The following is a 14048-nucleotide window of genomic DNA, read 5'->3' as shown; positions in this document are numbered from 1 at the left end:
AGGGTGCTATTAAATTTGAGAATAGTAGGAGGGTTACTTAACATAATATTATTGATTTAATATTTATTATAATATTTCACCACAGTGAAATGACTAAAATGTACAGAGCCTCTTAGGCGACATATAAAAATAAAAACAATGCTTAGTCACAACTTTGCAAGACCAAAAAAAATCTACTGCATAGACAAAATTTATGTAAATTATTACTTAACTCATATAAAAAAACTGCCAATGGGGTAAGCACATTTTTCTTAGTAATATTTCTTAAAATAAATCTAAAAATCTCAAAATGAGTAAGACTTTATATCTTACATTTCCACATAAGAATCAGGATATAGCTACAGATACCAGTGTAGCTGAGACGAGTGATAGTGATAGTACTCTATCGGTATGAGCTTTAATTATACTGGTCCAACATCACCCTGGCTATACTGACAGACCAGCTACACCAGCAAACTCAAAATACATTATTTACCGTTACTGGAGCTCCTCATCCAGCCTGTTTACTCCCCAGTCTCTCTGAACTTTACAGCGGGTCAGTAATGTGGGTTAAAGTGATTTGTTTATAGATTCTGATTAATTTTATTATGCAGTCAAAAAAATAAGATGTTTGGTGTTTGTTTCTCGTTGTTTTAGTACATTAAGCCATGTTAAGATTCATCATGATAAAAGGTTAGCTCTGTGGTTCTTCGGTTAGCTGCGTTAGCTCTGTGGTTCTGGAGTAACACTGTCCTGCTAGTTTTCCTGCTGTATCACACAGCTCGCCTCAGTGAGGGCAGATAGTTAGTTGATAAGCTAGTTGTTAGTATAGTTGATGATTAGTTGGATCAGGTGTGTTGTAATCAGTATAAAACCAGTGAGCATAAAGCCTGAACAGGCACAGCACCTGGACTGGTTCTGTTCTCCCTGCAATGTGTGGATTACCAAACACATGGTAACGTTACTAAAATGCGCTGTGTGCAACTTTTTTCCGATCCTCCTGTCCGGAGGTACAAACCTTACCGTGAATGCTGTTTCCGTGTGAGAGGGGATATTTCTGGGGGAATATATTTTTTGCTTTTATCCCTTTGAACTCTAGGCTGTTTTGGTATGTTTTTTCTTCGTTTTTGTCAGTTCCTCTTTCAGGTCTTATAACACAGTAATTATATCAGACAGACACATGCCATGAGCTCTTTTACTCCAGAAGCCATACGGCTGCTCAAACATGTAATCATTTAAAATGTAAAAGGAAGCAGAATTGTTATATTTTCCTGAAACTGGCCATGTTTCAGTCAAAATTTTACCAAGTGCCTGTTTATTTATTTATTTTTTACTTATTTTTGAATGTATAGACAATACATATATTCAAACCCAAGATATATTTAAAACAATGGTTAGACTAGAGTATATATGAGTTGAAAGCATAAGAATATTGATGATGTTCATTACATGGCTTATTAATTATTACTTTGACAAAATACATGGAGAGGATCAGGCGGACTTTTTTTTCTTGATAATCACACCTCTAGGATACATGTAGATTACTAAAAACCTGACACTCAGAGCAGCCTATGCATTTCAGTATTTTGATGAGGACACACAAAGAAAACTATATAAAAAATTTCAATTTTTTGTCTGAATAAATAAAAATGTTTGGTGCAAAATAACTACTAAAAATGTGCAAGTAAAATAAAAACTATATAAAGCAGTGTGCAGTATATCTAGCTTTAGTTTGAGTGCAGGTAGTTTCACACTTTTTCTGTGGACACTTTTGAGTCATTTACTGATATTATTTGGTTTGAAACATCATATAAATATTTCTGAAGCACTAGAAGTAAATAATATTGGTTGGGGAAGGAGATCTCCAGCCCAGACCTGACACTCATTAGAAGGGCATTTAAAACATATAATGTACTTAAACCTTATTTTAAATAATTTAACTCTTACTATCACCTGTGTATAAACCATGTGTTTCTGGCTTTTTGCTGACAAAACTTTTCGGAGTGACTTACAGTACAGTGCATTAACTAAATATGGTATATTTTGCAACAATCCATTACACATTACTGAAAGTTTCTCAAACACTGTTTAAACATGTAAAATGTATACGTGGATAAGGTGAAAAAATGCATGTGAATTGTGATACATACATACATGGATACACATGGTATTGTTTAATGCAGAATTCTACGTTTATTAGAAAGGTTTTCAACAACCATATTGATTCATTATGTTTTTTTAGTAGATACTGTGGCAATGTAAAAGAACTACAAAATTCTGCAGGAGGGAAATTGAGTGTATGTTACAGAAACATTGTGTTGTGAGGTTCTGGAGATTGAAAGTCCATAAAAAAGTCGCAAATGGACTGAATCATACTTTATTGTGTTTTGTCTGATAATTAAAAGATAGCGACCATTTTACAGCAAACAGATGGCCTAGATGAGTTGCCAACATTTTTAATGTGTCACAATGGCAGCTGTCAAGCTGTACCAGACATGTAAACTGAGGGTGCGGGACAAAAGTCACTGTACATTAACTCTGCACCCTATTAAATGACCTAAAATATACAAATTTACATACAAACTTTCAGCTAGCAGTGGGGACAGTTCAGCCCTGAGACAAAAAAAAGTCTATAATTTTCTGAGCTCTGTAGAATATTTCTTTTTTTCATCTTTCATTGTTGGTTTACCTTGTTTGTTGTGTTATTTTTTTTATCTATTGTGTAATTGTATTCCAAGAACAATAAAATATTATTATTAGTTTACATTTATATAGCACTTATTTTATTCAGCATATATATAACATTTATTATATTCAGAAATGGTTATTTTATTGTTTCTTATGATGTGATAGTTAAACACTTTTCATGTTTGCATGCTGTGGTGCATTTGGATGGACATTCTTTACACAATTTTATATTCCACTTATTTTTCAGAACTCAGGAGGAATAAAGAGAGAGAGAAAAAAACTGTTGAAAAAGTTGAAAGTTTGAAAAATAACCCCTGACACTATATTAATACCTGGATTGTTTTTCTTCCCAGTTTCTTTACCTCTGCTCTCCAACTATAGTTTTATTCCTCCCTTTTGTCTCTTTCCCTCCCTCTCCTAATCTTTGGCTTCGCCACTGGATCAGCTCAGTTCCAGATCTTCAAGAAGCTGTCCCATGAGCCAGTGCACACGCACATGCCATCAGATGGCACTCCAGTGCAGCTCACTCTGTTGTCATGGCCAGACAGCACTCCTGGAAAAGAGTAGAAGAGAAGGGATCATTAATTCATGCTTTATATGAATGGCATTTAGCTGAAACACTTATCCAGTGTCTACAATGTTATATTTATATTATAGTTACATAAGTATATTAGGAAAAGCAGTTCTCCACTCCCCACCATTCGCTCATGCCACTCACCAACTTTGTCGCCCTTAAGCGAGTCCCAGATGTTGCAGTTGAAGTTGTCATAGCCAGCAAACATGAGACGGCCAGACAAGGACAGGGCCAGTGATGTTACACCGCTATTGAGCTGAGCGTCCTGGTAGTTGAGCACTTCCTGGTCAGAGCGGATGTCAAACATCTTGCAGGTGCAGTCATCTGAACCAGTAACAAAAGCATTTCCACTGGGGAAGAACTAAAGAGGAAAGACAGAAAAAGTTACGAGATCCAGATACCCCGTGCAAAGGCTAATGGAGAATAAATTTGGAAAAATGTATTTCCAAATGTATAAGTTTGACATAATTAAACAAATGGACATGAGGATTTATTTGAGCAATATTAGGAGATAACAGTAATATTAGTAAACAGTAAGGTAAAACTAAAGCAGTGTCTTATGTTTATAATATATACTTTGTAATACAAAATATGCATTGTGTAATAATGTGTAAAATGTGGTTAATGAAATTGATGAAAATGTTTAAACACCTATACATTTATTACTTTTTAAAACGCCTAAAATTAGAATAAGGTGCAACTCATCAGCTGCAACTTATTAGATCATTGTGAACATCTAGGAAATTTAAAACAATTTAAAACAGCTATCCTGTTAAGTTCAGTCCAAGATGTATAAACAATACAAAATGTCCTCACAGGGCCTAAAGTATGCCAGAGAAAATCTAGACAAAGACCTTAAACTGAGTTTAGCTCAAATAAAAGGAGTATATTTGATAGCTGGGTAGGATCGAGACCGGATCACGTTCTAACCACAAGCGAAGAGTTCGTTTAGCTCCACTAGCTGTTCTCTTTCTGTTTGAGTGCCATTACTTTTTTCACACCTGCTCAATCGAGCTGCACTAAGGGTACAAATGAAATGTCTAAATAAATAAGACAGGCTCCTCCAAAATCCTCTCTGATGACCGTTTAATCATCTGCATCTGATGTTCTGCACCTGATTCTAATTTAATTTTAGACACTTAAGTAGTAATACATTTTTTTGTTTTCTAATAAAATTTAACTAAATATTTTCAGAAGATTTTCTTCAATGTTATTTTGGTTACATTTATCTCTTTATCTTCGTACAACTGAATATGTTCACATATGGACTGTTGTATTTTTTTTTTACACAATTTTACATTATTTTTTAGAGATCAGAAATGGCCAGAATGTTTGGCCAAACATCTCTAAAGTGCCCTTATTATTGTATCACGCATTTCTGCTTTAAGCTTTTTAGAATACAATTTAATTTATACCCAGAAATGACGCTCAGCTATTTTTCATCATTCTGGATGCTTCAATCTCCGTTCGATCTCTGTTCCATCATACTCACACAAATGGCATTTACATCACTGGTGTGACCCTGGAAGGTTTGCTTGCACTGGCCGTCCCTGATGTCCCACAGTTTGGCCAAAGAGTCGCAAGCCCCAGAGACGAATGTGTTCATATCAGAGGACAGAGCTAGACACATGCAGTCACCAATATGGTTCAGAAAGATTGTCTTCTGCTTGCCGCTCTCTATGTCCCACAGAGCGCTGACATGGAATAAATGGTCGTTGAAGTAAGGATAGAGGGAATAAAACATAAGATTAGTCAAAAAGTTAATTACATGGGTTCGTCCATGTTTATTCTACCTAAAACAATGACTTTATATTGTTAAAAATAATTAAACACAAAGTACATGTTAGGGTTGAATAAACCCAGTTTAATTGCTTGTTACCACTTTAAGTATTTGGCTAAACTCAACATTAACAGCTAATTTTTGTTAAATAAATATGAATACATGTTTATGTTAGTTGTCATTAAAAGACTGCTGTGCCTAGGTGCTGTGTTTCTTTATGAGCACTGCCTTCAGTAAACTATCACTGAGCATAAGTTTAGAGTTGCTTACCATGTGGTATCACCAGAGGCAGTGAGAATTTCATTGTCATTAATGAAGCGAGCACAGGCAAGATAACCTGTATAAATCATAAAGAATCACAGTCAATAGTGATGACAGATATGAATAATTAGTAAAAGTAAGATCAAGTGCCCGAAAACAAATCCTGACATGTGTTCTGCACCGTACCTGTGTGTGCATCCAGTTCTTTCACAATCTTTACGACTGGTGTCTTCAAGTTGTAGACGGTGCACATGTTATCAAGGCCACCACTGGCCACAAGGTTTCCAGAAGGGGCATATCCACAGGTCATCACCCATGAGGACTTAAGGGGAACTGCATTGACCTGGGAAAAAGGAGCAGCCTTAGACTTAGGGTGCATGATATGAACCAAAAATAGAATATGTGACAACCCTTTTAGATATACCAAAAATAATGTAAAACACAATGTTAATTTTTTTAAGTAGAAGCTTATCTTTTTTTTTTTTTTGGACTTGACTTGCCTGCACTGGCACATTTTTCTCAAGCTACAAAGTTAAAGTAGTTTGGTGTGAGCGTTCACTGTGAACCTCTACCTTGCTCTACCACTCTGCCTTCAGTCTAAATTTCATGCCATGTGAGCAAAATCTGCAGGGTGAAGAGCTCCCTCTGTTGCTGCGTGCAGGTAGTGCAATTGAAGTATGATATCTTTCACTGTCTTAAAGCAAATCTTTCAATTTGTGAAACCTAAAATGCAATAAAAATTGTATTTATTAAACAGCCCTAGCAGGTCTTTGTTTGTCCTGCTGGCTTTGTTTTCATAATTCATAATTGGTATGTCATTGCCTTTCAGTATACAATATTTACATATTGAAAAAATACTGGATTTTTGAGAGCACATTTCACTGTATTTTACAGAATATAAGGCATACCATATTATACGGCGCACTATCAATGAACATGTATTTTCTGGTCTATTTTCATGTTTTTTTGTATTTATAGATTTATTATTATTTGTTTATATTTTTTTCTGACCTGTTTCTCTGTCCTTTCCTCTATACTGCTTTAACATTGTAAATTTCCCCATTGTGGGATTAATAAAGGATTATCTTATCTTATTTTATCTTATCTTATTTTATACATAAGGTGCACCATATTATAAGATGCAATTTAAGTGCCATGTGTGCCCTTCTAATTCATCGAGAGGCATCCATTTGCAGAGCCGGAGAGCCAACTGCAGTTTTAGACCTGCAGTTCTAGCGTTTTGTAGTTTGACTCGCGCAGCATAGTGGCTTCAACAGCCTGTAATTCTTTAAAAAAAAAACTGATTATAAGGCTCACTTTCGATTTTTTAAAAAAATTAAAGGATTTTAGGTGTGCCTTATAGTGCGTAAAATATTGTGACCGAATTAGCCAGACAATGACAATTTTCCTACCCTTGCAAGTTGTTGTAGTTTGACTCGCGCAGCCTAGTGGCTTCAACAGCCTGTAATTCTTTAAAAAAAAAAAAAACGTTCTTTTAAAGTCCAGCAAGTGCTGCATGTTACACAAATTTCTCTCCTTTTCGGGTTTATTTAATTTACTGCGCTAAAAAAAAAAGATAAAGCAAGCTTTACTCACCCAAATTGTTTTAGCGCAGTTAGCAGCACCGCTAGCCGAGGTTAGCAGAGCTTAGGGCTACACTAAGGAACCTGGTTTCTGGTAAACCAGGTCACTATCAGCTAGAGGTTTGTCCCATTTAGCATGTTTTAACATAGTAAACACACAGAGTACAGTCCTATATACTCACCTCTGAACGGCTCTGCGGTTAGCACCTAACGCTAATACTGTTCCTGCCTAAGCACTGGAGAAACATTACTGAAACTTCTGTATAACGCAGCAATTCAGTGAAGTACCTTTACTGCTACTTACAACCTGACTAATAAAAAAAAATAATACATAGGGTGCACCTGATTATAAGGCTCACTTTCGATTTTTAAAAAAAAAATAAAGGATTTTAGGTGTGCCTTATAGTGCGTAAAATATGGTGACCGAATTAGCCAGACAATGACAATTTTCCTGCCCTTGCAACAGAAACAAAAATCTAAAAAAGCTAAAATATCATTACTAAAGTGCTTGTTTTTGTGTTAAATGCTAAACTGCTCAAGCTGAGCACTTTTTGCATGTCACTTCACCTGCTGTCCCCATAATCTGCACAAGCTAATTAAACAACAAGCCACAGGGCGGCTTGTTATCCACCTGACGACAGACAGCAGATGAACTAAGGTGAGCACTGGCACTTTGTTGGCCGACACATAAGCTGATAGTCCTGCCAGATTTTATTTTAGTTCTGATAACATATTACTTGCATAATATATTAGCTTTGCATGTGTGGGGCACATTTGGCATATCTCACCTTGTTTCCAGAGTGGGTATCCCATATAAGGAGTTTACCATCCTGTGAGGCACTGACCATTAACCTGGAAACAGAATAATGTGAAAACAAATCAAATACTTGTTATACACACAAATGACCACATTCAGATTGCAAAGATATTTGCCATGTGACTTGGACTGCACTACAACTATATATTTTGCTTACCGCTAATATTACCTAATTTACAGCTCTGGCAAAAAAGAAGAGACTCCTTAAAACCTAGTTTTTTTAACGAATTAAAAACCTCTGGAATGTAATCAAGAGGAAGATGGATGATCACAAGCCATCGAACCAAGCTAAACTGCGTGTATTTTTGTACCAGGAGTGACATAAAGTTATCCAAAAGCAGTGTTTAAGACTGGTGGAGGAGAACCAGCCAAGATGCATGAAAACCAGGGTTATTCCACCAAATAATGATTTGTGATCTCTTAAAACTTTATAAATATGAACTTATTTTCTTTGCATTTTTTGAGGTCTGAAAGCTCTGCATCTTTTTTGTGATTTTAGCCATTTCTCATTTTCTGCAAATAAATGCTCTAAGTTACAATATTTTTATTTGGAATTTGGGAGAAATGTTATGCGAAGTTTATAGAATAAAAATACAATGTTTATTTTACTCAAACATATTCCTATAAATAGTAAAATCAGAGAATCTGATTCAGAAAATGAAGTGGTCTCTTTTTTCCAAAGCTGTATACATATTTTTTTCTATTAAAGCACATAAAAATATATATATATATTATAATTGTCAATAAGATTTGCACTTATTGCAAAAGCCAAACATTTCCTTCTTCTCAAAGGAATTTCACAAAGTCTATGGCTATTTTGGGACACATGGCCTGATAATTGATCCAACTAAGCGTTAAAGGGGATTCACACTGACCACAAGATGGAGCAGAGAGGACTGCAAGGGAAATCCTAACTGGGCTAGGCAGCTTACAGCTTAGCTGCAGGAGAGATAGTCTCTTACAGAGCTGGTAAAGTGTCTGTGTGACTAACTTGATATCGTCCCACGAGCTTTAAACACAGATGGATATCACTAACAAACAATGGTCTAGAGATGTGAAGCGATTATATTTATCCTTTAATTTAATCAAGTGTACTCAATCACAGATTCATAATGCGCTGGTGCGTGAGAGATCTTATAGATGTTTCTACTTTCAGCTCTGTGCACCATGTTCTACTAGAGCATTCTACTGTACTAAACCACCTAATACAGAAAATTAAAGAACAACTAGAGGAGTCAGAACTACACTAATTAAATTAAAATAGTTAGAGCCTATTTTTTTTAGGAATTTACAGTTTTAGCTTGTGTAAACTCAAAGTATGTTGTCAGTTCACTTTCTATAAAAAAAAATTATCCAAACCGTCATTAGCTACTGTATATGACAGGAGGTTGCCAGGTACTAATTCATCACAATCTCAACTGTGTCTTAACTATGTCTTACACCTCATTTTGTGGTAATGAATACGTGTAATACGTGATCCACACTCTCACTTGTTATCTGTGGCCCAGTGCAGGGCGTAAATTTTGGCCAGGTGACCCTTCAGTGTCTTCCTGGTCTTCAACTGAATGGTGGGTACAGCAGAAGCTCCTGCGGCTGCAGAGGCCAGGTCGGTGTCTAGGGCTGTTTTGCGGGCCGCCTAGTTGAGAAAACATGAATTACAGGTGATGCTTAAGACAGAAATATTACATAATTAAAAAACATGAAAAAAATAAGTATCCACATGAATAATTGAGTGCATATGTGTTTGTCAGTGTTTGTAAATGAGAAGTTATCTAATACATCATTTGGGTTAGCAGTATAAAGGGTTAGAAAATAAAGTAAGTATGCTGATTTTACATTGGGTTACTTTGTTCTCTATCTCTGGCAGCATGTATATTGAAGTATCCTAAGCATGTTTTAAAATCAAAAGGTCTGATTTTATAAAATAAAATATGTGCCATCTCTCCAAAACATAATTTACTCTACATTTCTAAATATACATCATCATAATCATGTCTGTCAAAATGTCAAGGAAGTCAGTATTTGATACATTAAGACAAAACTTGTATGAATATGTAAAACTAACATACAGTTTAGACTCCGTACTTAAGAAGCTGCTTATTTAGTTCATAAATGTGTTCATTAGAGCACAAAGTAAATCATGATCCATATTTTAGCTTTTCCTTATTTTTTACATTAAATGTCAGTGTTTAGTCTTTAGCTTTTGAGCTTGAGCATGCTAAATGAGTATACTAAATAGTGATGCCATTCCTGTCGCTTTTTTCCTGTGGATTACACTTTTAGTGTAACATGCACGTTAATTCGACCCTGTCTCGCTTAATGTTACCAGTATTGAAGTCCTACCTCAATCTGCGTCTTCAGGGTCTCAGCCTCCTTTTTCATTTTCTCCATTTCACCCATGGCGGCAGTTGGTAGGGGTGCTTAGCTATATATGGCAATAGATGGAGACAAGCAGGAAGTTACCTGACCAAGAACAAGACGGAAACAAACAAAAGCAAACTTAGGCCATGTCTCTCCACTGTAAAAAAATAAAACTATAAGGCAATACTTGCATTAGCCAGACTATTTCATCATATTAATGATTAGCATGTTAGGGCACGTACGCCTCAAATAGGCCTACTAAAGAATTGTGACTCACTGTAAGAATAAGAATTACCAAATAAAAAAAGATCGGCATCATTAACATCCTTTACAGTGACCACATTTTGGCACATTGAAAAACATAACATGTAACAAACTAATGACAGTTTATTTGCTGAATTTTACCATATTGATCAAAAACATTAAACATGGCCTTTAATGCTATTAATGCATTAGATTGTATTTTATCCTAATCTGATACTTTGAGTTATATACAAATTACTAATAGTACATGTTCCATAAAACATTCCATACAATGTCAATGCAAGTTTTGTTAAAGAAAACTTCTTGAAATGTCACCAACTACCATGCTAACATTCTTATTTATAAAAGTCTCTGATGTGGAACTAATAAAGGATTATCCCAACTTCTTATTTCTTCATTCTTGTTTTTTCACATAGATACTGACCAACCCAGTTCTGTACATTGATATTAACTCTTTGAAATTGAACAATAACTTAATTTAATAAAAAAAAAGTAATACATTACTAATTTACTTATGTCTCTTTTCAATTCAAAAACAACCATATTTACTATTTTTTGGAAATAACACAAAGCTCATCTATGTAATGCTACTCTACTATGTAAAGATCAGTTAAATAGACTACTTTCGCTTGCCTATTAAAAAAAGCTACTGTCCAGTCTATGCTGTGTAATGCTGAGAAGCTGAGAGACTGAGCAGTACAGGGCTGGACAAAAGAAGAGATGAAAGAAGCAGGGGGTTAAGACTAAGCTCCACCAGGAGCTTTCAAATCAAATCTTGTCATCCGATTACCAACTGCTCTTTACCACTGAATGAAGAGGAGGCATGTGGAGGAGACAGAAATGATCAGAAGGACCAGTTAGAGGTGTAGGTCAGAAACTAGGTCTGCTAGTATTTGGTTTGTTTAAGTTGTCTTAGAACAAACTCAGTGGAGTTGCAAAGGCTACAGTATTCAAAGTATTCCAAGTGAAACCAAATTCTGAGATAATGCATAAATGTCCATGGAAAGTATAGCATAAATCACTAAAGCCTGCCTTTCTACCAAGCCATAGTGGCGCTTCAAGTATGCAGACACTAAAGACAAGCAGACAGGGCTCTACATCACATATGGCTCCACAGGTTTTCCGAGTTCTGCACCAAAAAAAGCTCTCTCAATTCCACCAAAATATTTCCAAAGCAGGAAGAAAGATGCAGATCTCGTGTGGCCTTCAGCTGTTGATTGACACCCATGAAATCCTCCACAGGGTTAATGCTGGTTGGCTCCACCAAACTTTTCTTGATTATCACCCCCAATATTCCTTAAAAGTCACTCACCTTTCTAAGAACACAAAGAACCAAAGGTTCTTCCTGCTATTCCTCTATGCCTCACTCCGTATTTTCAGCTCCACTTTTTGGTGCACCTCAGTCCAAAGCACAGTCCTTCTATCTCTCTCTCTTTCTCTCTGCCTCTCATGCGTTCCACCAGGAGACTGGCTGCAACTTACCTGTGAAAAAATCTCTTTCTCTACAGCTTCCTCCAGAGAGGAACAGATGAGGATTGGAGGGGATGAAGGAGATCAGGGATGAAGGGATAAGCCTTAAGATGGAAACAGAGAGAAGAGAGCAAGAGGGAAAGAGAGAGAGAGTGGAGGTAGAGGAGGGGTGGCTGAGAACAGGGCAGAGAGAGCAGGTAAACCGATTGGAAATCAGGTTATGGGGTCAAATGACAAGAGTGAATGCAGACAGCAAAGGACAAACAGAGTAACACTTGAGGCCTGTGATGGTAGAGGATATAAGAAGCTGACAAGAAGGTTTGCATGTAAGTTAGAACATCTGAGAACAATCCCTGCTAAATTACGTAGGTGTGGTTGTGGTTTACGTGGAACTCATCATGGTTAATGCGAAATTAAATATGAAGTTTCAAGTTGTTGAAATGTTCTGTTGTTGAAACATTTGCTGAATCAAGAAAAAAAGGAATGAAGATGAGGCTCAATGGGGCCACAAATATTACATCATTAGTAGGACTTTAATGATGGTATGGTGGTATGATGGCATGGGGTAAGTGGGAAGGGCGCTGTAATTTGGCATTGAGATGGAGGGGGCTGCATTAGTTTGTCGGACCTAATGGGTTGATCTCACTTAATCAGGATGTAATTGGATATCCGGGGATACAGCAATCCCGTTAAGGAATTAGAGCAGGTGAATCCGACCGTGCGTCACCAATGACATAGAGTCAAAGAGAAGAAGAAGGGAAGAAAAAATTGTTGACAAAAGTGAAAAGGAGGTGTTGATGCACATATTGCGCAACAGCAATCACTCTTTATTCTGTTGATGACTTTATGTATAGTGATTGCAGGACTTACCTGGCCTTTTTAATGCTGTTCTATAACTTAGTCTGTAGCATAATCTGGCCTGCAGCTCAAGGGAGATTCTACATATCTACATGTCAGGGCACAGTAAAGGTCTGATAAACTAGTTCTAGAGTGGTAAAGTTAGTGGTGGCACAATGACTTACTTCAGGAATTAGGGCTGTGCAAACTATGATCAAATGGGCCAGACTCGACCATATAAAAACATAAATGCTCTTTCTAAAAGAATATTTTTAATTAAACAGTTTAAAACACTGTATTCAAAATATAACAAACATAAACCATGTATGTACTGGATTTTACATCAGATTTTGTAGACTGAACATTTCTTTTTTTGTGCATAATACAGCATTGTTAAAACATGGAGATAAACCTATGGAACTCAATATGATGCAACTATAGCCTAACATTATATACATTTGTAGGTGTGTCATCTATGGCTCATTTTGAGACAGTCTGTTGAATAGTAGAATTCCACCTCTCTTGAATTCACTGCCTGTCAGTTTTCTTTGCTAAATGCTGTTCTGTAAATCAATTTTCAGTTATAGAAATGAATAGCTCTTAAATAGTCAACTTTTTGTCTTTTTTCGGGTGGTCCAGCAGGTCCATGCAGTTTGCCATCAGCTGCCGGAGCCCTGAGAGAGCACAATTGGCCTTGCTCTCTCTGGGTTGGAAGATGCTGCTCTCTCCACTCATCACTCCAAAGGGTGATGTCACTCAGCACAAGGCGTCTGTGAGCTGATGTATCTGAACCTTCTTCCGAGCACACTGTGATGCTACTCGGCAATGAGACATCTTCAGCAGTTTGAAAATAAAAATATAAATAAAAACTGTTTTTTTTTTGCTATAGCCATCATTAAAGGTTATTCTGTAAATTAATTTGCATTTTTAGTCAGATTAATAAATGCTCTTAAACATAGCTACCCATCTTACAGAGAACGTTATAAGAACGTTTAGAAACCTTTTGGAAAGGTTCCAGAAAGGTTACCCTGTAATGTTACAGAGATAATGTTCCAGGACCATTTTGAAAATGTGTGACAGAATAATGGTTTGTATCACAATGTTATTAGAATGTTTCTCATGCAAATTTCGCAACATTCCCTTTATTTGGCTTCAACCAACACTTGTAAATATGTAATTAAATAATCTCAGTTGTGTTGCAGACCAGATTATGTTACAAAGAAACAGCAAGATAAGGTTGGGAGATTCCTGCAATCACTACCCATAAAGTCAACAACAAAATAAGGTGTGATTGCTGTTATGCAATAAACACCTTAGTTTGCTTTTGGTAACAATTTTCTCTCCTTTCTACTTAAATCACTTTAATTAAAAAGTGCTTTATCTAAGTTTTATTTGTAATCATCTTGTTGAGTTTAGAAAAAGTTTCCTCATTTG

The 14048-nt window shown here is 36.1% G+C and overlaps 1 protein-coding gene across 3 annotated transcripts; it reads right to left on the bottom strand.

Annotated features, from left to right (window-relative positions):
- Window positions 1–2147: 2147 nt before the first annotated feature.
- gnb3b (guanine nucleotide binding protein (G protein), beta polypeptide 3b) lies at window positions 2148–11846 on the bottom strand. 3 transcript variants are annotated; one of them, XM_049476221.1, is made up of 9 exons: window positions 11620–11846; window positions 10026–10145; window positions 9173–9318; window positions 7654–7717; window positions 5469–5625; window positions 5292–5358; window positions 4734–4935; window positions 3386–3602; window positions 2148–3220 (listed from the first exon to the last, which is right to left on the bottom strand). In XM_049476221.1, exons 2-9 carry the CDS (start codon window positions 10080–10082, stop codon window positions 3114–3116), a joined length of 1017 nt encoding a protein of 338 aa, XP_049332178.1. In that variant the 5' UTR covers window positions 10083–10145; window positions 11620–11846; the 3' UTR covers window positions 2148–3113. The 3 variants fall into 3 exon arrangements, with proteins under 3 accessions (XP_049332178.1, XP_049332179.1, XP_049332180.1); XM_049476222.1 differs by having other exon boundaries at window positions 10026–10107; XM_049476223.1 differs by having other exon boundaries at window positions 11790–11812.
- Between the last annotated feature and the right edge of the window lie 2202 nt (window positions 11847–14048).

This window comes from Astyanax mexicanus, chromosome 3 (genome assembly GCF_023375975.1).
Source record: "Astyanax mexicanus isolate ESR-SI-001 chromosome 3, AstMex3_surface, whole genome shotgun sequence".
NCBI lineage: Eukaryota > Metazoa > Chordata > Actinopteri > Characiformes > Acestrorhamphidae > Astyanax > Astyanax mexicanus.
This window is presented reverse-complemented; position numbering and strand designations above follow the sequence as displayed.